Source organism: Diadema antillarum, unplaced genomic scaffold (genome assembly GCF_040938485.1).
Source record: "Diadema antillarum isolate AM-2024a unplaced genomic scaffold, OU_Dant_1.0 seq00000744_RagTag, whole genome shotgun sequence".
Classification (NCBI taxonomy): domain Eukaryota; kingdom Metazoa; phylum Echinodermata; class Echinoidea; order Diadematoida; family Diadematidae; genus Diadema; species Diadema antillarum.
In genome coordinates this window covers 266,894-291,396 of record NW_027271641.1, presented here as the reverse complement: position 1 = coordinate 291,396, position 24,503 = coordinate 266,894, and the positions used below count along the sequence as shown (strand labels likewise).

Genomic DNA, 24,503 nt, shown 5'->3' with positions numbered 1-24,503 from the left:
TTCCTACATTAATGCCGTGACAAAAGCTTGAGCATTAGAGTTTACCATAGTAACCCCTATGTGGCTGTACAGCACACCTGTACTATGATGATGATGATGATGATGGTGATGATCATGACGACAGCGATAATGATGGGGATGATGGTGATGTTGAGGACGATGATGATGATAATGCTGATGACGGTGATAGTTATGATGATGATGATGATGATGATGATGTTGATGGGATCATGATGATCATGATGGTGATTCTGATGACGGTGATGGTGATGATGATGAAGATGATGGTGATAAAAGATGATATGATGATGATAATAAACAGTCAATGACTTCCCACCACATTGTTAACTAGTCCATACATGCATGCACAGCTAATTTCCCACTGCATGTAATCCCGCATGTTTGTGTACTGGCAGCTCTTTTGGTCTTTGTCGCAGCTGACACATGTCTTGGCTTCACTCTGCAGAAATAATTGATACAATTCAGACATTCATTGGCCTAGACGGTGTCATAATTTGTTCCTCATCCATCTGAGAATTAAAATTCATCAAAACCATGCACCCATCATTTGTTGTTTGTTTGTTTGTTCGTGGCTCAAGTGCAATTTACAAGTGTTACAGGGCCAATAGCAACCAACAATTTAGTCCTTGGCCACTGTTCACCGGAGGATTGGCATTGACCAGTCATATCACTTGATGTTACAGTTGAATGAAATACTGCTTACAAAGACACCAAGAGTAAAGACAATGATTTTTTGTTGCATCATTTATGCACTCACTTTCCAGTCCTTGAGCAAAATGATTCCTGAAATTCTGTGTCACCTTTTTCCTGTTCGTAACCCTTGCATGCCGTAATTCTTTGACGGTATCAAGCTTTTTTTTCCCTCATAGGTACTGGCAATTCAAATTACTGAACTTAACAAGAATATCCCTATTGTTGTAATCCATTCTCTTGAATTGCACACTGTTCTAATGCAACATTTCTAATAAATGTTCTGTAATTCTCCCCTTGTGCAATTTAAATTCTTTAATTTTGCTACAACTTAGAATAAGAGGGAAAATGAGATGAAGTAGATCTTCACCAAAAGTAAATGAAGTAAATTTGCACCAATTGTCTGTGGAAAGATTGTACATAATTTCAATGTTTTATTCTTCATACATTTTGAAACAGACAAATTGGACTACTGTGCCAGTCCATTCATATCTGTACTTTGTGCAGTCATCTTCTCTACACCCTGTCAAATCTTTATCAGTGCACCATACGCTCGCCATGTATTTACCAGCAAAAAAAAAAAAAAAAAACTGTAAAGATTTTCGTGTTTGTCAGTAAATGCCATAATATCTCATAATGATCCGTGAAATGCACAGATTTAATCTTTAAGCAGACAAAATGTTGAATTTTTGTTGAATTTATATCATTTCTCTCACAGTTAGAATGGCAACCCGCTGTTGAAGCAATATGAAGCAAAAACCTGACATTGGATGACCCAATTGCTGATATTTTTCTCTTTTAAATGCGGAAAGTTACCTTTACTTGCTGTTTTCGATTCATGACAGTCTGTTTTACAGGTGGTAACCTTCAATGCAAGCATATGATTACTCTCCGTTTGTGATTGTTTTGTGACTGTTGACACTCACTTATGTAGTCTAATTAGTTGCATCTATGACTCTCCTAACGCAAACATCCTGTGCATCGATTGACATGTGTAATTAATAAGTGAGCTACGTAGAGTTATCAGTTGACTCAAATGAAAACAAAGCCGACTTATTTCCTCCCTCCTTTCCTCCACCCAGTCGCTTTCTTTCGCAAACATTGACCGTCTTTTTCTTCCCTACCCCCCAACCTCTGTGACCTTTCCAGAAAGTACGCCCTGTGACAGCAACCCGTGTCAGGCCAACGAACAATGCTTCTACAGCGCCGACACCTTCCTGTGTCTACCAGGTGCGCTTCTCAATCCTACAGGGAAAAAAGAGAGATTAAAAGATAGAGTGAGAGAGATGTAAAGAGAGAGGGAGTGAGGGTTCAGATATTACGGACTTGATGCAAACCTATACAGAAGGATAAATTCCAGTGTGCACTGTACTTCAGTTTAGCACTGCTGCCAAATACCTGCATGTTAGCCTTGTGTAAAGAAACACACAAATGCACACACACACTACAAATGAATAAATCTAGATATTTTTGTAATTTGTTTCTCTTTGATATTTCAAAGGGCAAGACATGCTATAACTTTGTGTGAATGTTTCCTTGTAATTGTTCATACTTCTCTGAATTGTTGCATAAACTCAACCTCCCAAAATTGTAAGAAGAAAGAAAGAAAACAACAAAAAGAGAAAGAAAGGGTGTACAAGCACTTGAAATGTGTAGTAGGATGTATTTGATTTTTTATTCCTGTGAGGGTGTACAATGTAGGTAGAGAGTGGTATGAGATCATTTCAAAAAGAATGTTAAGAATCAATTGATAATGATTTGCAGTTGGATTTCTTGTGTAATTTTTGGATATTTTTTCAATTTCATTATTTTTTTAAAGTTTTTCTTTTTCTTTTTTTGCACTGTACATTGCTGTGCATGTGAGACTTTGCTCTGCTTGGAGTGTTCCCATTGCATCAAGATATGGCACTGTGTTTTGATTTTTTTTTTCAATAAATCTTGATAAAAAGTCTTCTACTTTGATAGAATATGTACCATTTCACCTCACATTTTACCTTAGTGGTCATTTTTGTGTGCATGAGACCCTTAGTACATGTAGGTAGGTAGGATGCACTCTTCTCGCTTTTACAGATTTCCATCCTCCACAATCGAACCCTGTTGCCCGCGGTAACCACTTCAGTGTCATCTTCTCTCATATCGATCTAGACTTGTCCTCCATCCCCTCATAACCCCTTCCCCCATTCTACCCCCCCCCCCCACCTTCTACCCAAAATATCTCACCCTCATCCTCGGTTCGTCCGTTGACAATGATAGGGCGTTCAGTTGCCACTAAACCCATAGGCCCGAATTCACGAAGGTGGTACAAATGAAACCATGGATTAAACCATGAACAAAAACCATGGAGCGCCAAGCGTCGCATGGAATGTTTTGTTATGAAATCAGTCATTTCGTTGATGAAATGATTATTTTTAACGAAATGACAAGATTTTGTAACTAAATGAACATTTCGTCCACGAAATTATAATTTCGTTAATGAAACGGTCATTTTGCCGACGAAATGACCAATTTCGTAACGAAATATTCCGTGCGACACTTGGTGCTCCATGGTTTTTGTCCATGGTTTAACCCATGGTTTCATTTGTACCACCTTTGTGAATTCGGGCCATTGTGTTTTAGGCAACTTAACGCCCTTCTCATTCTCAGCTGACGAGTTCTTTTCCTCCTTGATAGACTTCTACCGTGACATCCAATAAAATGTCCTCTTATAAATCACTCTGTTCCTCTGACTGTTCATGAGTATTCCTTGTATTTGCCTTCCTTTACCCCTATTTTATGACTTCTTTCTTGATAGAATGTGCCTTCCAAATTTCAAATGCTCTCATTTTCATCAAAAATTGGATTTGTTGTCTTACTTTATTTGCCAAGATCTCAAAAGGATCAACTTTGACCGGATTTGTCCGTGTTAGCACACAAACAGATTGCATTAGATTTAAAGTAAAGGTCTATACTTTGTGAACGACAACAAAGTCTGTGTCAAATGCAGTCAAACTGCCTGTCACTTGTTGGACAGCAATTTTATATTTATCTGAAACTAATCATAATTGTGCCAAATGATAAAGCATTAGCATAATCAATTTGAAACTGGATGCATCATCAACTGTCTAGATTGACGAGTAGATGTCCATTTTTTGCAGCCAATTCATTTCAGGCTCCTCAGATTAAATGTAACCCTACCACCTTTCACTTATTTCGTACCCCGCCGAAACTTGTCATTCATCATATCACTGTACAAGAAAGTCAACCTAGTTGATTTTTTAATTGTTTTTTTTTTCTTTAATAAAGGTTACATATACATATAGGCAGTGATAATTGGAACTTTTTCAATGTCACTATCTGAAAATGCCATTGATGTTTTAAACAAGTAGGATGTCAGTGGTAGTCACAGAGTTAAGAAAAAATACCAATGATGCACTGGGAGCACTCCAACATAATTTGTCTCAAAGTCAGGAATTTGACGTTGTTGAAAAAAAAAAACCGAAAACAATTTTTGAGCAAATTTATTGCTCCACCCTCAAATCTCTAAAACAAAATTGGTAGAAAGTTCTGATATAGAAAGATTAGAATAGTGGCAAAAATTAAGGTGCAGTTTATATACTTGGTTGTATTCAAGAGTGAGTTTGCTGTCTCGTGATCAAAAGAATTCCTGTCGATAATTGACCAAGTTGTAGTTTTACAAAACACACTTGGGAGTTTATATAGCCATGTGAACGAAAAAAAAAAATATATATATATATAACAAAAAAAAAACCCCATAATAAATCGAGAGAGAAATTTTCCTAACTGTGGATTTTTTATTCATTTATTTCTTATTTTTCATTTTTTGTCTTGCGGTATTCTAGATGCACAAACAATGTTGTTTGCAAAAGGTTTTGATTTTTTTTTTTGGCAAATGACAAAGAAAGCAGTGAATTGTATGAATGAAAGAATCAATGAATCTGCCTGTAACGATCTTTTCCCAGCTTTATTTCCCCTACTGCCCTCCTTGTCCTGCAAGCTCTCGCCTTCTGCACCTGCATTTGTGATTTCATAACACCCTATGCATTCTCTTTGCAGAGTAACACTCTCAAGATAATGCCCCCCTCTTTCAGAACCCCTTCACCCCCCCTCCCTCCCCATCTTCCCTGCCTTTGTTTATTTCAGTCAATTTCAGAGTACCCTGTAATCCACAAAGATCCACTCACTTTATGTTCATGTAGTGAAGAAGAAGATGAAGCAACAGATGAGTGAAAGTTTGGGCAAAATTGGGCAGGCGATTAGAAGCATTAAAGATCACGTTACATGTAGTGCTGCTTAATCACCAAGTGTGGTGTTCAATTACCACTTCTTGTCTCTATCATGCAACAGTGCCATGCTCGGGACATACCACTTCATCAGTGCTTTGTTTAAAATTTTCGCCTAGTCTTCAATATCTTCTACAGGTGTGTCGGGATGTCAAGATTCTATCCGTCGTTTCGGGACATTTAATATGAATCAAAGAAACTCATGTTTTGGTTTAAAAAGCAAAGAAACAAAAACACCATTTTGCGGTTATTTGATTCAAATTGCCATTTAAGGTCGGTAGCCTCTAACTCACAGGGCTGTGTGTTTGATAGCTACCTTGTGTTCAGTCTGTTATAAGTTTCATAGGGAGTGCTCTATTTCACTCAAGCTTTTGCCAGTTTGTTGCTTCTTTTCCATCAGTTTCCTTCACAGTCCTTTTTAGATAATGAAAAGGGGTCATTGAGAAGTCATGCATGCACTGCTATATGATCATTGTGAAGACACCTCCCATCGTAGTTAGATTCATTTGCTCAAGTCTTCGCCATGTTCACCAGAGAACAGACAACTATTTTATTAAAGAGTGTACGTTTGTGTATTTTAGATAGATCGGGATATTTTCATGATAGCTTTTGCTCTAGATGTTAACTTCTCGTTTGAAAGGTTAATGTACTTCAGAGGTCATGTCAGCCAAGACAGCATTGATCTTGTGCGGAATGTTTGTGTGTGTCATTACAAAGAAAAAAAGAAACAATTATGAAATGCCACTTCAGTTTATTGGCAAGTTTTAGAAACAGGTGTTTTATACATGGAGTTAAGTTCTGAAATTGCCAAATGTAAATAAGAGCTCAGTGCTTTTCCACGATTACATTATGCCACTATATCACTATGTTCATTTGAAAATTACCCCGACAAATATCTCCCAGACAATTTACCATACTGGACAATTTACCCTGGACAATTCCATTATGTTTGCATAATTGCTCTCCAGAAATTGTAAATGCACATGAGAGTGCTTTTATACCACCCTGGGCAATTGCTCTGGGGTACATGTAGTTCCCAACTACGGGATAGTTGTTGATTGTTCAGTGAAGACAGTCCCCCAGTATGGGTGATTTTCTTGGCTGTCATTGCACCATAATCTTTTTAATGGGGAGGGGGACATCAACCAAATTGGTAAGGGTCTGACTTTATACACAGTGCCATATCACATGATGTCATTGACTTTGAGCTGTGCTGTTCGATCCCAAGAAAAAAAAAAAAGCAATATTTTAAACATGATTTTTCAACATGATGTTGTTGCTTTTTCAAATTTACTGATTCTTGGTTGTATGTGTTCACACCATGTGATTGTGCAATTATACATATATCACAGGAGAATAGAAATAATGGATTCACACTTGATGTAGTTGTAGTGTTTTGGTACTACCACCACCACGTACATCATATGTGAGTATATTACTGAAATTAATTTCTCTTTTTGTTTTGTTTTTGTTTTTTTCTAAAGCTGGCCGAAAGCGTAGGGAGGCTGACTCCATGATGACCGGTAAGTAAATAATGGAATTTGATACAGTGCACTCCCATTATAATGAACATGGTTATCATGAAACTGCGGTTACAACAAGGTAAAAATTCAGACCATAACATTATCCGCTCTATGTTTTGTATCGTTTATTTGTTCGGTTATGACGAAATTTCGATGTAACAAAAGAAAACTACCAGTCCTGAGGATTTTGTTATAACAGGAGTCCATTGTATGTCCATTCTGACTGCCACTTCAATTGTTCCAAATTTACTGGCCATTTTTCAAAATGCCATCCACTATACAAAGAGACTAGTGTCGAGCTAGGTTTCAATCCCCAGTTGCAAAGAGTATATAGGATGCTGTGTGGGTTTACTCAAAATCAAGGGAATTTACAAGTTTTTTTGTGTTTGGTATCTTCCCCCCCCCCCAAGTCTTCCTCTCCCCCTCTTGCCAAGCATTAATAGTTCTTTTATAATTGCATGTATTACATAGTTTTTGACCTCAGATAGCTTCCATTTCATCAAAATAAGGTTTCTGTGTTTACTTTATCCTTTGAAAAGTCGAAAGCTTTTCGTACATGAGGGATGCCCATGTTTTGTCACACAAATTTTTTGTATTGATTTTCTTTTCTTTTCTTTTTTTCAAAGATTATTTTCAACACTGTCTATCGATCTTCTTTTAACCCGTTCTGTACGGGAACCTGGTGGCCTGCATATTATGTCCGTGGGCATTTCAGAATTTAGTATGGAACGGGTTAAAAGATTCTTTTCACTCAGCACTCTCTCCGGATTTGTTCTTTTTAACCCGTTCTGTGCCAGTGAGTCAAATGTACACAAATTATGCACACATACAGTGTACCTGTACTTATGGACAGGCTATAAATTTGGCACACAGAGGGTTATACAATATGTACATTATTCTTTTAATTCTGTGTGCATTCAACATTGTCTCTCGATCTGATTTGTTTTACCCAGAGGATTGCCCGTGTGAAAATGGTGGCCTCTGTCAGGAGGACAGCAATGGGGATAGTTTCTGTCTGTGTGAGCCGGGATTCCGTGGACCTCTCTGTGAACACGGTGAGTTTGTAGTTGGGATCTAAACCCTGGGACTAAAATGTTTGGATATACATCCTGGGATGGAAATGTTTGGATCTACACCCTGGGACTAAAATATTTGGATCTGCACCCTGGGTCTACAATGTTTGGATCTACACCCTGGGTTTAAAATGTTTGGATTTGCACCCTGGGGCATAAATGTTTCGATCTAAACCCTGGGACTTATCAGTAAAAGTTTGAATCTAAATCCTGGGACTAAAAGTTTGGACCTACAGTTGTAAACCCCTTGGACTGAAAGTTTTGCTCTGCACCCTGGGGCTAAAAGGTTTGCAAAAACTTGTGAAAAAAAAGCAGTAATACATGTTTGAAGCCCTTGCTCTCCAGTGAGCTACTACTCCAAAGTGTGGCTTTGATCAAAGTGTAAACTGTAGGGATGTGGCCATTGGAAAGGTATAATGCAAGTGCAGGTCAGTGAAAGTAAATGAGGAGTTAATTCTGCATGTTATAAAAGTTATTGATACGTACTAGTTGTTACTTAGCGATCTGTCTGTTCCTGTCTCTTGAAACCATCCTACAGCTGTGGAGATCGCTGATCCCTGCCATCCCAACCCCTGTGTCAACAATGGAACGTGCCATCTCACCCCCCGCGGCACCACCGTTGCCTTCGTCTGCGACTGTGCCGCCGGCTGGTACGGACGCTTCTGTGAGAAATGTAAGTTTGTCCACAACTCTGTAAATCGTACAATCATTTTGATTCATCACATCTCGTTTCTCCTGACAATTTCTTACTGCTTATGTATCTGAGAAGTGTCATATAGATGGCGTGTAAAACATTGTAGGTATATTGGGCAAGCTGCTTATGCAATAACCATGTAAAGAAATTTTAGTTCGAAACAAAACTTGTGTGCACAATTTTTTTTTCTTGCTCTTGTGAAAGAATTTCAATAACTGAACTGTGTAAGATGTGATGAGCATACACAAGATCACATGAGTGAAGAGAAATTGAGCACGCAGAGTACACTTTGTGTAAGATAGCAGTTGACTGCAGTAGCGGATCCAGAGGGGGGCACATGCCCCCCCCCCCCCCATTATCGTTAAAAACAAAAGAAATAAAAAGAACCCTGGAAGTGGCACCAGAAGTATTAGTTCTCCCCCCCTTTACGGAATTCCTGGATCCGCCCCTGGACTGGATAACAAATTCATGTAGATCTTACAGTGGACCCAGCTTTTTGCACAAATGTCTTTCAAGTCAGTGTCCTTGGTTGGACTTTGCTTTGCATTCACTGGTTGCTGTTTCATGGGCAAACTTCATAGGGTCACATGTATAAGTTGTTGCTTTAATGACAGCTGTCGGATTGTCATTGACAAATATTTTGTAGTTGGCAAATTTGAATTGAAGAAGATTGCAGAATCCATGGGAATGCAATGGGCTGGGTAACAATGTAAAGAAATTCAGGGATATTACTTTTTCAAAGGACCAGACAATAATTAGCTTGTCACTGTAACTCTACCTGTTCATTGTCATGATACAATCTTAATCATTAAGCTATGTACAAGACTTCATTATATTTATAGTACACTAGTTTATTTCCATTGGGTATATTTTCCGTTCACTTTCACACAATTGTGTAAGATTGTGTAAGATTATAATCACCAGAAATCTGCAAATATCTGAAATCCAGTGAAAATCAGATCAGAAGGTATGATAAAACTTTGTGAGAGATTTGTTGTATGTATTGACTAACTTGCCATCTGTCACTTTCTCTATACAGCCGGCGTGGAGCTGTTGTCGGACAACGACCAGCGGCTGGTCAGGATGGGCGAACGCGCCCTGCGCAGGATCGTGGCAGACCAGGAGCAGATGTCGTGGGCCTTCCTCGCCGGCTGCCTCCTCCTTGTCGTTACCGTCATCACCCTCCTCGTGGGCTTGCTGTGCCTCGTTCCCCGTCTCCGGACAATACGCACCGGCAAGGCCGCCCTAGACGAGGTCACCCTCGTCCAGTAGAAGGGCGCCCTCACGACCTTGTTACGCAAAAAGGGGGAATTTTTACTAGATATCCTCTCTCTTCCAGTGTATAGGGATGAGATTTAAACAAAAAAAAAGTTTTGTTTTTCGTATTGTATATAAAGTAGGATATCACTCGCTGCAGCTTTAAGTGTGATTTGAGGAATTGTGATGCAAGAAGAATCAAGGTGGTCCCGTATGGCTTGTCATTTTGCACAACTTGCAAATAACTTGCATAATAATGTGATTGGACTAATAAAAGGAAGGTTGGTGCCTTCAGCATAATGTATTGTTGATAAGTTCCAGATCACCCTTTGCAGCATTGTTTGACTAGCACATCTTCCTTTTTCCCTCCTGTAATTAATTTTTATGTAGTGGAGTAGAAAGTAGTTTGCACAGAAATGTGCATGTTTCTATGGAATACCACTATGTAGAACAAATCTTTAAAAATAGAATTTTATGCAAGCAAATTATTGCTTTCCCCTTCCATCAAATCTCCCATCTTATCCATTTTCTTTTTTTAAGAGGGAATAAGTTCACTGGTGTCGGATAGACCATAACTGAAATTTAGTGTGTGCATCTATGTTTGGGTGACACCTTTGTTTACAGGACTTGTGTTGACGATTGGTTTGATTTATTCTTTTTTTTAAATGGGTTTATGGAAGATTGTCTTTCAGGGAATTTGGTCGGAACGACTTTTTGCACAATCATGTATTTTTCTATGTTTTTTCGATTTAACGATCTGTTATTATTTGAGAACTTTCATGAGCATCGTAATGCATTTTGTGTCTACATATTATATGTGTCCAACTGAGCAGCTATTTACCCAGCAGCTTCGAAAAAAATTTTATGAAGCACTCGACTGGAAAGAAAGCCTGTTTTGGAATTATGAAATATGGGATTTCATATCTTCCTATGAGCAGCTACTCTTGGTATTTTTTAAAAAATCAGTTTGCTTGCTGTATTCTCTTTACTTCACTATCATAACTTTGCTCATTGTTATTTTAATTCATTGCACTGTCTCTGGACTTGAATAAATTCTGAATTTTGAAATGGAGCTCATTGATTCTATGCATGTTGTCATTCTTGTTTTTTTAGTAGCTACATAAACATTAGTAAGCAATATGAGGGTGATTGAGAGTGTGGTATATAAAAATGATAAAGAAGGACAGTGGTGATGAGTATGGTTTTATATGGACCTTCAAGTCAGTATTTACATGTTTGTTAAAGTTTTGTTTGGTATTTTTAGCCTTGGTTGGTGGCATGTAAAAATCTAACAAGAGGCATTACTTATGTATACATGCATAGTGACTTCACAATGAATGAATGTATATATAAATATATATGTATGTGTGTGTGTGTGTGTGCGTGTGCGTGTGCGTGTGTGTGTGTGCGCGTGTGTGTGTGTGTGTGTATGTATACACACACATATTTTTATTTCATTTTTATAATATTTGTATTTGTGATATTTCACATACAACTTACCTCAACACAAATTCTGCATTGCAATAGATTTATTGGGAAGTTACTTTTCTCCATAAGTCGAGTGATTCAGCATCCTATCCATGCTCCTGCATGATTTCTGCGGGTCTCCAGAATTTGACAAGACAAAAAGCATTAAAATTGTCCTTTTGTCAGGTTTCTTTTGCGTAAACAAAATTGCTATTATATTACCATAGCTTGAACATATGAAGGTGCCCCTTGATAATATTCATACAGTTGTACTTGAATTTTTTTGTGTGTGCAAAAGTTGGAACTATTGGACCAGTAGCTTCTTATGGTCGGACTACATATGACCCTATACATTTCCAATGCAGAGGAGCTTCTGTGCATTAACAATATGTGTACAAATGAGAGATGAAGTGGGACTTCCTTGGAATGTATTTGTATGAAATCTATGTGCCTTGCTATTGCAATTGTCACATCCAGATCTGTGGGATGGTTCCTTTTGTTAAAGTTGTCATTTGACAGAAAAGTTCAGTGGGGAAACATGAAGAATAAGATAACAAAGCAGCCAGCTGGTAAAAGGTTGAGCAGAGGTGATATGTTAACTAACAAAAGTTTGAAATGTATTCATAAAACATTCATTATAAACTGGCCAGTCAGTTCTCCAGTAGCCTTTATCTCGTGTTACTGTGATGTTAACTGAGTATTGTCTGGCATTTATTCTTACGTTTAAAAGGACAGTAGGTTGTGGAAAATAATCCTACATGTAATTAGAATGAAATAGTCCAAATACACAGACTAGTAGTTTGACTATCCATCATTTGAATGGTTCTGTTAGCACACTATCAACACATGCACCCCCCTCCCACACACGCACACACACACACACGCACACACGCACACACACACACACACACACACACACACACACACACACACATACACACATACATACACACACACACACACACAATCCACATGTACATACACTTGTATTATGTTTATAGTATGAGTACACACGGTAGAGAACAAGAAATGGGAAAACAGATCACCTTGAGTACAATCATGTGTGTGCACTTGATTTTGTGTACTAGTAGCTTGTGTGTGTGAGATAGAAAGGGGTGATGGAAGACAGAACTTGCAAATAAAAAAAAAGTCCATGTAGAGGAATAAGGAGATCATTGAGAGAAACATTGATATAAATGGAAGGGTGCAGTGAAAGAATAAGCCAGTTCAAAATCATAGTTCCACTTTGCGCATGAGCAGAAAAATCTAATTGTACGAACAGGCATGATGGTTTTTATATTCACTGAGATAAGCATCTGTGATGTGATGATTATTCATGTTATCTTTATAAATGGTGCTTGCCAGCACATCCACCTGACAGCAAGACGAGTCTGGTATTTTGGCAAGATTAACCCAGAAAATAAAAGTTTGTTAATTAAAGCACACAATGCAAAACAAAGATAATGGATGTTTCCCCATTGCAAGAAGCTGACAGACCATTCTGGTCACCTGCAGGGTCTACGCAACCTCATTCTTTAATTAAACATGAATTTCACAAATTGTTTCGTCGGGCAAGCTCATATATGTATTGTGCCACTTTCGGTGTCTAACGATCAGAGAGAAAAAAATAAAGGTCATTTGTACCCATGTGCACGTGAGCTTATTACGAATTGGCTTATTAGATTGACGACAGGGAATAAGAGATATAAAAGGAGTGGAAGAGGGAGACTGGGAGAGGAATGGTTGGAGTGGCGATGGCTCACGGAGCTCATGGGCATGAACATTGAAATGTCGGTGGAGGGAAAAATAAGAATTTAAGTAGAAGGATGAGTTGAAAGAATGGGATAAAAGACAGGAAGGAGATTGAGGAGAGGAGAGTGAAGAGGAAGGGGAGGAGAAAACGGACGAACATGGGATGGGATATAGGAGAGGCAGAGCGCAAGAGAATGAGCTCAATTAAAGGGCGGAGCGAGGGAATTAAGAATGAAGTATTAATTTGTTCCTGATGAGTTGGCATCGTGAAAGAATGAGGACTTTCACTTTTTTCAATGATACTAAATCACTTCTTAATACATTCTTGAATGATTTAAACGTACTTTATTTTTATCACCTAATCTTATTCTTAATGGCTAAAGATTTATTACATTTTAAAAGAAAATATAGAAATGAATGTGTAAATACATGTAGGCCTATACGAAAAACAAGAAAACTCATCAACTGGTTGATAACAGGGGGACAATGCATTTATCTGTGCTTTCATCTCGGAAATTTCTGTCAAGAATTAGAATCACCGCTGGCTCATAAGTTGTAAAGTTCGACTCGTGATTGTCCTGTTGGAATGTTGTTGACAACGGTCCGAACAAACAATGAGATACAGGCTACATTCGTAGCATCAGAGCCCCGGAGCAGAGCATGATTTTAAGACAGATTATCACTTTCAAGCCCACTCGATTTAAAAGCAGAAAATGTAAACGCTAGACGGCTATCTGTATGTGCTTTATTACATTATCAAGAAAACCAAACATACCGGTACTTCCGGATGTTTTGAAATTACATACTTAATGTCAAGATCAAGTCACCATTTGCTTTTATTTTATGCTACAATTAAAAATAAATGCATAATTTTCTAGGTAGTTATTGATTAGAAAAGAAATAAAAAGGATGACAATAGCAATGTCCAGCTAAAACCTTATGAAGACTAGGACCAAGCGGACCTTAATCACTAATAGACTCGGTGAACTGAACATTGATAAGGCGATGAACTTTGTCATTTTTCGGAAGAGGGCAACAAAGCAATCTTTTCAACAATAAGCAAAAATGTGTTGGACAGTGAATGTTGTCGCCAACTACAGTTCAGCATTTTGAGATGCTGGTTCTCAGACGGTTGTAAATATATATTCAGTAACTCAGCTAAGTTTAGAGAAAAAATAAAGAGGATACGGGCTTACAAGGAGATATCTATGTAATTCAAGGCACGGCTCGGAATCGTACAGCTACAGCAGCTGCTGCAGCTCCACAACCCTTCAAGCCGGTGAAAAAGGGGGTTCCCCAACATAATGTAGCGCGACACTAGCTGGCGCCCTCTCGATCATGTTGAGTACACACCAGTTTAGTGTGACACAAAGACGACTGAGTTTGTAAGAATGTGATTGATGGCGATATATACAAATATCCGAGCGTTATTCTCTTTCCTCGCGTACTTTGGACTTGTGGTAATTGTTTGTGAGTATCTAGTGTACTATTTTGTGATGTTTAGATGCGCTTGGCCAAATGTGAGCATGACAAATGACCACAGACATGTTGGTCAAATCGGCGAGTCCGAGTGGTTCTTCAGCGAGAACTCAGATTCCCACCCCGGGAGTTACGGCGAGGACAACAGCGTTGAGAAGGATGCCCAGACGCGTTCATCGGATAGCTTACGAACTTTCTTCATAGCAGATACGCATTTACTGGGGAGCCGTCTGGGTCATTGGTTCGACAAATTAAGGAGGTAGAGTATCAATTTCTGCTTTGTCTGATCATTCTAGTAATACAGAGCGTATTGAAATTCAGTTTCGTCCGTTCTGTATATGAGCTGAGTAAAGTGGAAAGTGAACAATGTCGATACTAACGGTCTACATAAACTAAAGATAAGGCAACACTGGAACAGCAAGTTGTTTTCCAGTTCGTGTGTGGGTTACATTTTAAAGTGATGTGCGATGATCGAGATGAGAGTAGGGCCTACCATTAATTTCAGTGTGTGGACTGGGCTCGGGACTCGACTCTGAGAGTTGTCTGCAGAAGTTGTAAAAACACTTCACAGATTCTCGATTCAAATCCTGCCTGGCACATTCATATGAAAAGTGACCACATTAATGTTCTTACCCAGGGCCATGTTGGTGGTGTCTCTCATGGCCTGGACTGTGCAAATCTTGGTTAACGGGCAACACTATGGTATGGAATGAGTGGGATGATACTGATGACATGGCAGTGACCAGTGTACTGTCGGTGTTCAGCGAGAGAAGTTTACAAAAGAGACTAACCCCCCGGATAAATGAGACCGCTTGATTGTTACGGTATGTTTAATAGTTTATATTTTATGATTTAGATCTGTTTAGTAAAATAAGTATTGATTCTTATGTTTTCATGTAGCCTAGCTTAACTGTGGTAAAATTTCTGATTCAATTTATGTAACCATGGTTACTGTTACCTTGAACAGAGAATGGCAGATGGAGCGTGCCTTCCAAGCCGCATTAACCCTTCTGGCACCGGAGGCTGTCTTTGTCTTGGGCGACCTGACAGATGAGGGCAAATGGGCAAGTGACGAGGTACGTTGTTGGATGGCTTACATTTCTGCACTAATTTTGAGTTTCCATTTTTTCTCCCCTCTCTCAAAGAGTTTTTTTTTTTTTTTCGTATGAATCTTAGGCAAGATGTACACCGTACATGTATGCTAAACAAGTAGCCACAAATGCCCACAATTCAAAAATTGTTTTATTATTCATATTCTTCTTCTCCTCCTCCTCCTCCTCCTCCTCCTCCTTCTTCTTCATCTTCTTCTTCTTATTGTTATCATATTGTTATTGTTATTATTGTTATATTGTTATGATCATGATTATTAATATTGGATTATTATCATTACCGCGGTATCATTATCTGAAAGCAATGCTTTTTATTCGAGTTCTCTTCCATTTACATAGCCTGCTTGGCATGTGTGCGAAAGTTTTCATACAGGTGATGAATCAGAGTGAAGTCAAGAAAAAATGAATGCATGCATTAAAAAAGATGAAATTTTGTTAATTAGAAATAACTGTAAAGCTGAAATAAAAAAAAACAAAATAAGGTGCAAAAGAAATCAAGATGTAAGGAGTCAAGTAGCAGGAAAAGAGAAAACACATTTTAAAGACACGTTCAGAAAACTGAGTAGTAAAGAGAGGAATTTCAGCATTAGAAAAATAGTAAAATTATTGTACTAATAAAAGTAAAGGAGGAAGAAAAATTAAAGAAAAATTGTAAATTTAATTGATGATTTTTATCATTATCCTAATTGCTGCCTGCAGGAATTCCGAGACACTGCCAAGCATTTCTGGAAGATGTTTCGACACCCAGCCAATGTGAATTTCAAAGTAGTTGTCGGCAATCACGACATTGGCTTCCATCATCTGTGAGTTCTGCCATGGCACTTTTCTTGATTAACATTTTGAGGTAGACTATTTGGAAGTTTGTGGCCGTGCATCACAAAACCAACAAAAAATTGCATCCCTTGCTTCTACGTGAGGACTCAAAAAAGGGGAAATGAGTCAACCAAGTCAATCTAGAGTTTCCCATATTTTCTGGGAGAGCTAATCTTCTTCTACATTATGCTAAAAGCTTTTGAACAGCAGTTTTTCTACAACCTTTTTTTTGTAAAGTATTGAGATCAGGTATGTCTTAGAGGCCCCTTTTTGTTTCTTGAAAATTCTTTGCACACTCTTCACTATCAACTCTTAAAACTCTTGAAAGGATAAGGCTACTGCTTTGAAAGTTGGCTTTAATCATGGGCTGAATGTGTTGGTAGAGCATGCTCAATTCAAGCTTAATCTGATAATCTCTTCATTGTTGTTGCTCCTGTGGTTTGCATCCTGATTTTTGTCTCATTCCTCACACAGCCAGCATGGCTTGGTAAGGATTAAGTGCTTGAATAGACTCTGTACTTCAGAGCCTCTTTTCTCCATTCACACTTTTCCAGAGTGTGTGCTTTCTTTCCAACATTTAGATAGGTTTAGGAGAGTCCATTTGAATTGAGTTATACATCATTTTAAAGCTTAGAGTCTGCTTTCTCAGAATCTGCCCTTAACTATAAATCCATATCTGGCGACTTTTTGTTGGTTTTGTGATGCAGGGTCACATTAGATTTCATCTTGTATGGAACAAGTTCACACAAACTTTACATGTGTAGTGATTTGTTTGTATAGCAGGTCGGGGTATTAAAGCCAACTCGAAAACATAAATGGACAGTGCTCAGTCATATAATTTGTGACTTGCGACAAATTTGCATCACAGTTGGCGCTTTGCATCAAGATATTTTTAGCATGCTGGATATCTTTCTCAACATACAAGCATTGCAAATATCTTGAGGTGTGTATCCAATCTGCCTTCTCCACCATGATGGTAATAATTTGAATAATTTTTAATTTTGCACCTAAATAATCCTGTGTCATGCAAATCTTTGAAATTCCATACAATATTGATGTGTGTGTGGACACAGTGTCATTGTTTCCCTTGAATTCTTCTTGAGTGATATTTATCTTCAATAGTAGGATAAAAGGATGTCTGTAGTGCATCAATGTTGTCAAGTCAAAAGTCAAGTTGAAACATTCGGTAACTTTTGCTGATTCATGTGAGTGTACTCATTGACCGATCATTAAATATACAAATGTATTTCTTAAGTTCTATATAGTGTATTGTAGTGTCAAAGTTTGGAAACCATGCACTTGACAAAACTTCCTGATAATGCCCTTTAACATGCGGAATGACTGCAGTAGTGAACGACTGAAAGACTGCAGTAGTGGACTACTACACTAAACAGCTATATAAACCATAATCAATGACGTAATTCCTGGGGCAGTGTGGGAGACACCAGGATTTCCACCGTGTGCTGTTGTTTTATTTATGCCAGGAAGTGTACATTTTTTAACTTGCTAAAATCTGACATATTTGTTGACTTTGTGTGTGTGTGTGTGTGTTTGTGTGTCTTGCAGGTCAATCAAGAACAAACTGGACAGATTTTTGGATGCTTTCAGCTGTAAAGGTGTTGAATTAGTAACCCTGAAAAATATTAGGTAAGTATGAAATGTTTTCTATGGAATATACCCTGCTTGAAATGCCTGTCATGTCTGATTTTCAAACAATTGATAGTATGATTATAGTGGCATCTTACCAGACAATATAACAAAATTTAGATTTTATAAGGACACTTCAAAGTAAAGTAAAAGAGAAAAATGTTCTACTTATGCATTTTAAAGTAAATGTTTTTATTTTGATATCTATAGGACAAGTGAACACATCATGTTTGATTTATAATAACAGCATGTAATGTGTGTCTGATAAATATCAGTGATTACATGTATATTGTGCTCTGTGAGTCTTTTGCGACAAAAGTGGCCAGAATCTAAAAGGAAAATAAATGGCTTCTTAATGATTGTTATTTGACAACATGCATCTGAATTCATTGATACTAAAACCATCCAATTTTCATCCAAGATATGAAAGTTCAAAGTTCACAAGTTCTGACAGAGCCATGGATACCTTGGAGAATTTCATGACAATTTTTTTTTTTTTTTGCATCTGTCTGGAGAGGTTTAAATGGAGATATATACAGTACATGTGTGTAACCAGATAAAAACACCACAGTGTTTGATTGATTGTCAATGAATTAAGTTATGTGAGTGCTTTCCTGTTCTCTTTAAACACAGTTTTGTGCTGGTTAACAGCATGGCTTTTCATGGCGACAACTGTGAGATGTGTTCGGGGGCAAAAAAGGACTTGCGCCGGGTCTCAGAGAGACTGAACTGTTCCAGGAACAGAAGGGCTAGGACAGGGGCTAAGACAGTCATCACTCAGGACAAAAAGTGTAAAGTTCACAAGCCACTACCTCCTTCTGCCCCCATTCTTCTTCAGGTATGATCTTTCATACAGCTCTTATCAGTGACAGTACCATGCGTGAATGACCAGAATTGAACAAATACTGTACGAGCTGAAATTGCTACTTGTTGGGCATTTTCATGTGTTGTTAATTTTGCTGTTGCGAGGGTCTGGTAATCATAACATCACCTTTCACAAAATGAATAAATTTTACCAACAAGTCACAATACTAGCACTGTTCTAGTTTTACTCATTGATTCCGTGTACATTTAGGAAACGTGAAGTTTGTTCTGCTTTGGAAGTTCTGTAGTAGCATGTTGATATGCCCCAGATATCGCTACATCATGGCCCACACAGTGTGCTTGACCTATAGTATACAAATATCGACTGCTGCAGAGGGAGATGGTAAAACTATTTGCACCGAGGTGATTTCTCAACAGTGCTATGTCCCAAGACGAAGTCGAGGGACATGGCACTGTTGAGAAATCACCGAGGTCAAATAGCTTTACCATGGCCCGAAAGAAAGCAGTCGATATTTGTTTTATATCCCTCTCGAGCATTTTACTAGAGTGATGATGGTTCCCTTTTGGAAAAATGTGCAGGTTTCCTGACGTTAAATCTAACGTATAGGCCGTAGCAGTGCAGCAGCAGTGCGTGCAGCGCGTAGCGAACGACACCGTTGGTTCCTACACACGTCGAGCTACACTACAGCGTGCAAAACTCCGAAAGATCGAGGAGGTCCAGGACTACGTTAGAAGTAGGTCTAAAGCGGCTTGGTTACCCACATCATCTTCAAAATCGCTTTTAGTTTATTCCTAATTCGTACCTGATCTGATATGGTGTCCTTCTGCTGCAATCATTCCTCCGTTACTTGAAGCGCGGTCACTTTGTCAATAATGAGCTGAACTGCATTGATCACACTAACGATCCGTACGAATACACACACACACACGCCATCGCACCACAGATTTCTGTAATGCCGTCGCGCAATTCCAAAGCGCTGCTAGCGCTAGCTACAAGCCACACACAGGACTGTCGCTCAAAAGTATCGCTACTACGCGCACTGCGTACATTCTTAAGTGAGAAATGTCGATATCGATCACACGATCACAATTGGGTGCAGATCGTGGATTCCCAAACGTACTATATCCCGCTGGCTAGTTACCAATTGTACCGCATCCAGCTGCTCGTAGCTATCTAGTAAAACTTCACCATGTTCGTGCTCTGTACAATCCTTTGGCAAGAAGCTTTACATGAGGGATATAATAGTTACTAGTTGTTCACAATCCAACACTAACATGGCTTGACTTTTTTGTTGTTTTTTGAAATTGCATATTTGGGCATTGTTAATTCTGCACCCTTTTATATTTGTGCATTGTTAGTTTTGAGGTTCAAAGGCAAGCCATGATATTTGCAAAAATGGAACCACCATGAACATTTTCAGCTTGTACAGTATGTGACCGCAAGGGCTGCCCACTTAAAATGAATAATTAATGTTAAAGGATTCACAGATCTATTGTCTGGAAAATTAGAGTGTGGAACTACTAAGCAGGAGTCTCCTGGGCTCCATTTCATGTAAAGTTGCTATGATAGCCACTCTTGCTGCAATGTCAAGTGAAGTGGTAATGTTAAAGAATCCTGTCTCCTGGTTGTCTGCTACTCCAATAAGTTGCTATTCTAGCAAAAATTACTATCCTAACATCTTTTATGAAGTGACATCCTGTTCCAAGCCTTCATTGTGGTTGCTATTCTATGTCTGTGACAAATGTATGTTAAACATTAAACAAGCTAAAAAAAGCAAAAAACAAGGTAAAACTTGATAGACCTATGAACTGACAGTGATAAAAAAAAAAATGATATGAAGAGTTTGTTTGCAAAATCCGATAAGTCCGTTTTTGAAGATTTTGAAGTACGGTCTCTGTCATAAAGTACAAAATGATACCTTTCAAATGATATATTGGTCAGTACATATAAAGGTACACTTTTGAAGTTATGGTCAAAAGAAGCAAAAATTTTCTTATTATTTTCTTTATTTTTCTTGACCTTTAATCGCAAATATCTCCACCTGGCAAATATGGACTTATTGGTTTTTGCGAACAAACTCTTCATATATTATGACAGTCGCTTGCATGTTCATGTGAACAAATCCCCTGCAGAATGGGAGCTTCATGCTAATTTTGTTTCTCTGTCATGCAACAGACATGGCAGATGTAAAACAGTTTGCCCTTTAGCATGCTGTGTCTTTAGAACCACAGTATTCTGTATCACTCTCTCTCTCCTACTCTTTCTATTTCCCTTTAGTCAGTGTGTTATATTGAGTAATCATTCAGCACACAGAATGCTCTTGGTACGACATGCAGCATATGGAACTTGAAGGATAATAACTCGGCTTTCATTTATCATTTATATTCAGTTATTGATATCACCTTGCTGAGCTCTTTCCTGTTTATGCAAAGCTAATCACTCTGAATAACGTCCCATTTGCCATCTGCGGGTATGAGTGTTAATAAGGGTGCTGGTAGTGTTTGATTGTGTTGTTACTTATCAGAAATGCATTACTGCAACTACTTATGTTTTTGGAGGTTTTTCTTAATTGCATATTCTAGTACTGTGGTGCTTGAGTGCCTAATCAATATATATCTGGTAGACAAACACATCAAAATTTGCAGATGTATATTTTTATTTCATTTGACTTTTATCCTTTTTTATGAAGTTTTGATTAGGTTAGAATCGCGTTGGATTATTATTATTTTTTTTTAACCACACCTCATGATTTTCAGCTAGCCATATGGATAAGTCTCACTATTTGTTACCTTGTGTTCACCTGTCTGGGTGGCAATGCAGCACTTTCCGCTGTACAGGCGTTCTGACGAGATGTGCTCGGGGGTGGACGGGACACCCCTTGATGAGAAGTTTGTCCCCCATGGAGAGCGGAGAGAAGTGATATCCAGAGAGGCTACAAAAATTGTGAGTGGATTGCCAATTTTTGCCTCAAATTGGTCTTGCCGTTGCTGAGATTAAATGAATACTTGCACACAATTAAAAAGAGGAAAGTGCATTTAGAGAAAACAATTTGTAATAACTTTTATTTTGCTGATTATTTATGGTGATTCAAATACTTTTTGTAATTTGGGCAACAACAAATAATTGTTAGTGGAAATTTTTAAATGTTTTTACAACCACCTATGCTTAACATTACAGCTGAATACATGCGAATACAAATTCCAAATATTTCATGGTTTTGAAAATGAACGTGAGTGATTTGCTGGTCTGTACTTTGATATATAAGTGACTAAAATGGGCTTTGCCAAATTATATACTGTCCTTTTGCAGATAATTGAAAAAAACAACTTTGAAGCTGTGCAATATATTTTTATGCAATTTTGCAAAATCATGCATCAGTATTGTATTACTGGTATAGGTTTGATTTTAAGGCATTGTGACCTTTTAAGATGAAAGAGTCATATGAAGGTTACACTGTATATTACAGCAATGAACAATGTTATCATTAACAATGACAACAACAATGCCAATGTCTCTCTGTTGTGTGTTTCATCATCATAGCTACTCTCCTGGATTCGGCCCCGCCTTGTTCTCAGTGGCCACACCCACCATGGTTGCTACGTGGTCCACCAGAACTCCACCCCGGAGATCTCGGTGCCTTCCTTCAGCTGGAGAAACAGGCGCAATCCAAGCATCACCCTGGTAAAGGCATTGTCTTGGTGGGGCCCTCTACTATATATGCTTGCTCTAGAGAGCAGGTCCATAAGTTGGTACAGTGGTCCCCACCTATGTGGGAGGGGTTATTAAACTTTTCTCCCGTTTAAGTGATGATTCTGCTTTAAAGTGGCAGTCCATATCATCCCTGGGGCTACAAGACTTCCCATTTAAAGAAATATGAGAATAAGAAAATAATAAAAAAAAATAATGAATTTTCAGGATAACATTTTTTTTTCTTAATATTTGCACCATTTTTGCAAAATAAAATTGATGTTGACATCAAATAATGTAGAAACATCGTTTTGGATTACATTGATTATTGTGATGTCTTAAACTTGAATCAGTATTTTTTAAATTCAAAATGGAGTTAAGAGGATTTAGAATACATGCTAATTGAGATACGAGGTCTTGTCACCACAAGGAAGTCTTATGCAAGTCTTATGCAAGTCACCCCACATGACACCCATAATATAGGATGTTAAGCTGATAACATTTGACCACTGCATTAGGTGCACAAACTCTCAGACACCCAAAAGACTGAGAAAGCTTCATTCTCTACCAGAAATGACTCTGTAGTGGCATCATAAGAACACCATCATATTTGACTGTCAATGTCTTGTCCATCTTCACATTTTGATTCGTACATATATCAAGCCCCCTGAGGATTTTGTTGAATTATAGCTATTCCAGTAATCATTTTTATTTTGAGCCTACCATCAGTGGGTGTCTGTACAATACCCACTTGATGTTTGTGGAGGTAAAGGTGACTAACTTTATAATATACAGTATTAAAGGACAAGTCCACCTTCATATACATGTTGATTGAGTGAATGCAACAATATTAGAAGAACTCGTCAGTGAAAGTTTGGGGAAAATCCGAAAATCTGTTCAATAGTTATGAATTTTTGAAATATCTGCGCAATCACTGCTGGATGAGAAGACTACTACATTGTATGATGTCACATGGGTAGAACAATATAAAGAATATAAGAGAATTTCACAAAACTTTACTTTTTGAATAAAGCGCACATTTCTTGTTACTGACGTTTGTATGTAATATTATTCCCCCTGCCTTCTGAAAAAGAGGTCAGGTGTTCTTTTGTTATGCGAGAAAAGTGAAAATATGTTGAATATGTTGTATACTTTCTTTATATCGTTGTACACATTTGACATCACAAGCTATAGTAGTCTTCTCATCCAGCAGTGACTGAGCAGAAACTTCAAAAATTTGTAACTTTTGAACGGATTTCCATTTTTCCTCAAACTCTCATTGATGTGTTCTGCTAATATTGTTGCATTCACTCAACCCACATGTCTATGAAGAAGAACTTGTCCTTTAAAAAAAGTGTCATACATCATGCTGCACGTTGTATCCTAAGGAAAACAATCTTTTTGCTTTTACCCTTCTCCAGGCTACCATCACTCCGCGATCCATCGCCATCAACAAGTGTTTCCTCCCGGAAGAGAGCCTCATCGTCAACCTGTACATCTTGTCTGGCGTTGCCATGGCAGTCTTCCTTCTCCGTGCCTGGATCCGCCTCCTATTCAAGGGACGGGCACGCAGGGAGCACAGAAAAGATCTATGACGGCAGTTTGTAGCTTAGCCCATTTATTTCAGGAGGTGCACTTTTTAATACTCGTGTGTGTGTGATGTTGCAATATCAAACAATTAAGATGACTTGTATTGGACAGTAGAGTAACTGTGACTGAAATAACATTTGGTTAAATTTTTGAGGAATGATAACTGGCACCAATTTTTTTTACCAAACACAAAACGGCAACAAAAAGGAGATCTCCTTTACTGACATTACTTGCGTACCAAAAGCATTCCTGGTAGTGTGTAGGTAGTGGCCCTACCTCTTGAGTGTTCTCAGAACTTTCCCCAAACGTGGTCAGGAGAAGTCAAGTCCACTGTATGACCAAGATATTAAAGGACAAGTCCACTTTCATATACATAAGGATTGAGAGAATGCAGCAATATTAGTAAAACACATCAGTGAAAGTTTGAGGAAAATTGGACAATCCATTCAAAAGTTACGAATATTTTAAGTATCTGCGCAGTCACTGCTGGAAGAGAAGACTACTACAGTGTATGATGTCACATGCGTACAACTATATAAGGAAAATAAAAAGAGAATTTCACAAAACTTTACTTTTTGAATAAAGTGCACATTTC

General features: G+C 38.1%; 2 protein-coding genes across 2 annotated transcripts in view; both read left to right on the top strand.

The window, feature by feature from the left end:
• LOC139738471 (uncharacterized) overlaps positions 1-9,553 on the top strand; it is a 96,326-nt gene extending 86,773 nt beyond the window's left edge. The window contains exons 75-79 of the mRNA XM_071649098.1: positions 1,861-1,941; positions 6,476-6,514; positions 7,468-7,569; positions 8,126-8,260; positions 9,321-9,553. Of these exons, the coding sequence (XP_071505199.1) occupies positions 1,861-1,941; positions 6,476-6,514; positions 7,468-7,569; positions 8,126-8,260; positions 9,321-9,553 (590 nt within the window). The remainder of the gene's footprint in view (positions 1-1,860; positions 1,942-6,475; positions 6,515-7,467; positions 7,570-8,125; positions 8,261-9,320) is intronic.
• Positions 9,554-14,157: 4,604 nt separating this feature from the next.
• On the top strand, positions 14,158-24,254 carry LOC139738470 (metallophosphoesterase 1-like). Its single transcript, XM_071649097.1, has 8 exons — positions 14,158-14,495; positions 15,204-15,312; positions 16,045-16,148; positions 17,725-17,805; positions 18,439-18,643; positions 21,452-21,574; positions 22,172-22,312; positions 23,740-24,254. The coding sequence occupies exons 1-8, from the start codon at positions 14,158-14,160 to the stop codon at positions 23,911-23,913; spliced, it is 1,275 nt and encodes a 424-aa protein (XP_071505198.1). The 3' UTR covers positions 23,914-24,254.
• Positions 24,255-24,503: the final 249 nt, after the last annotated feature.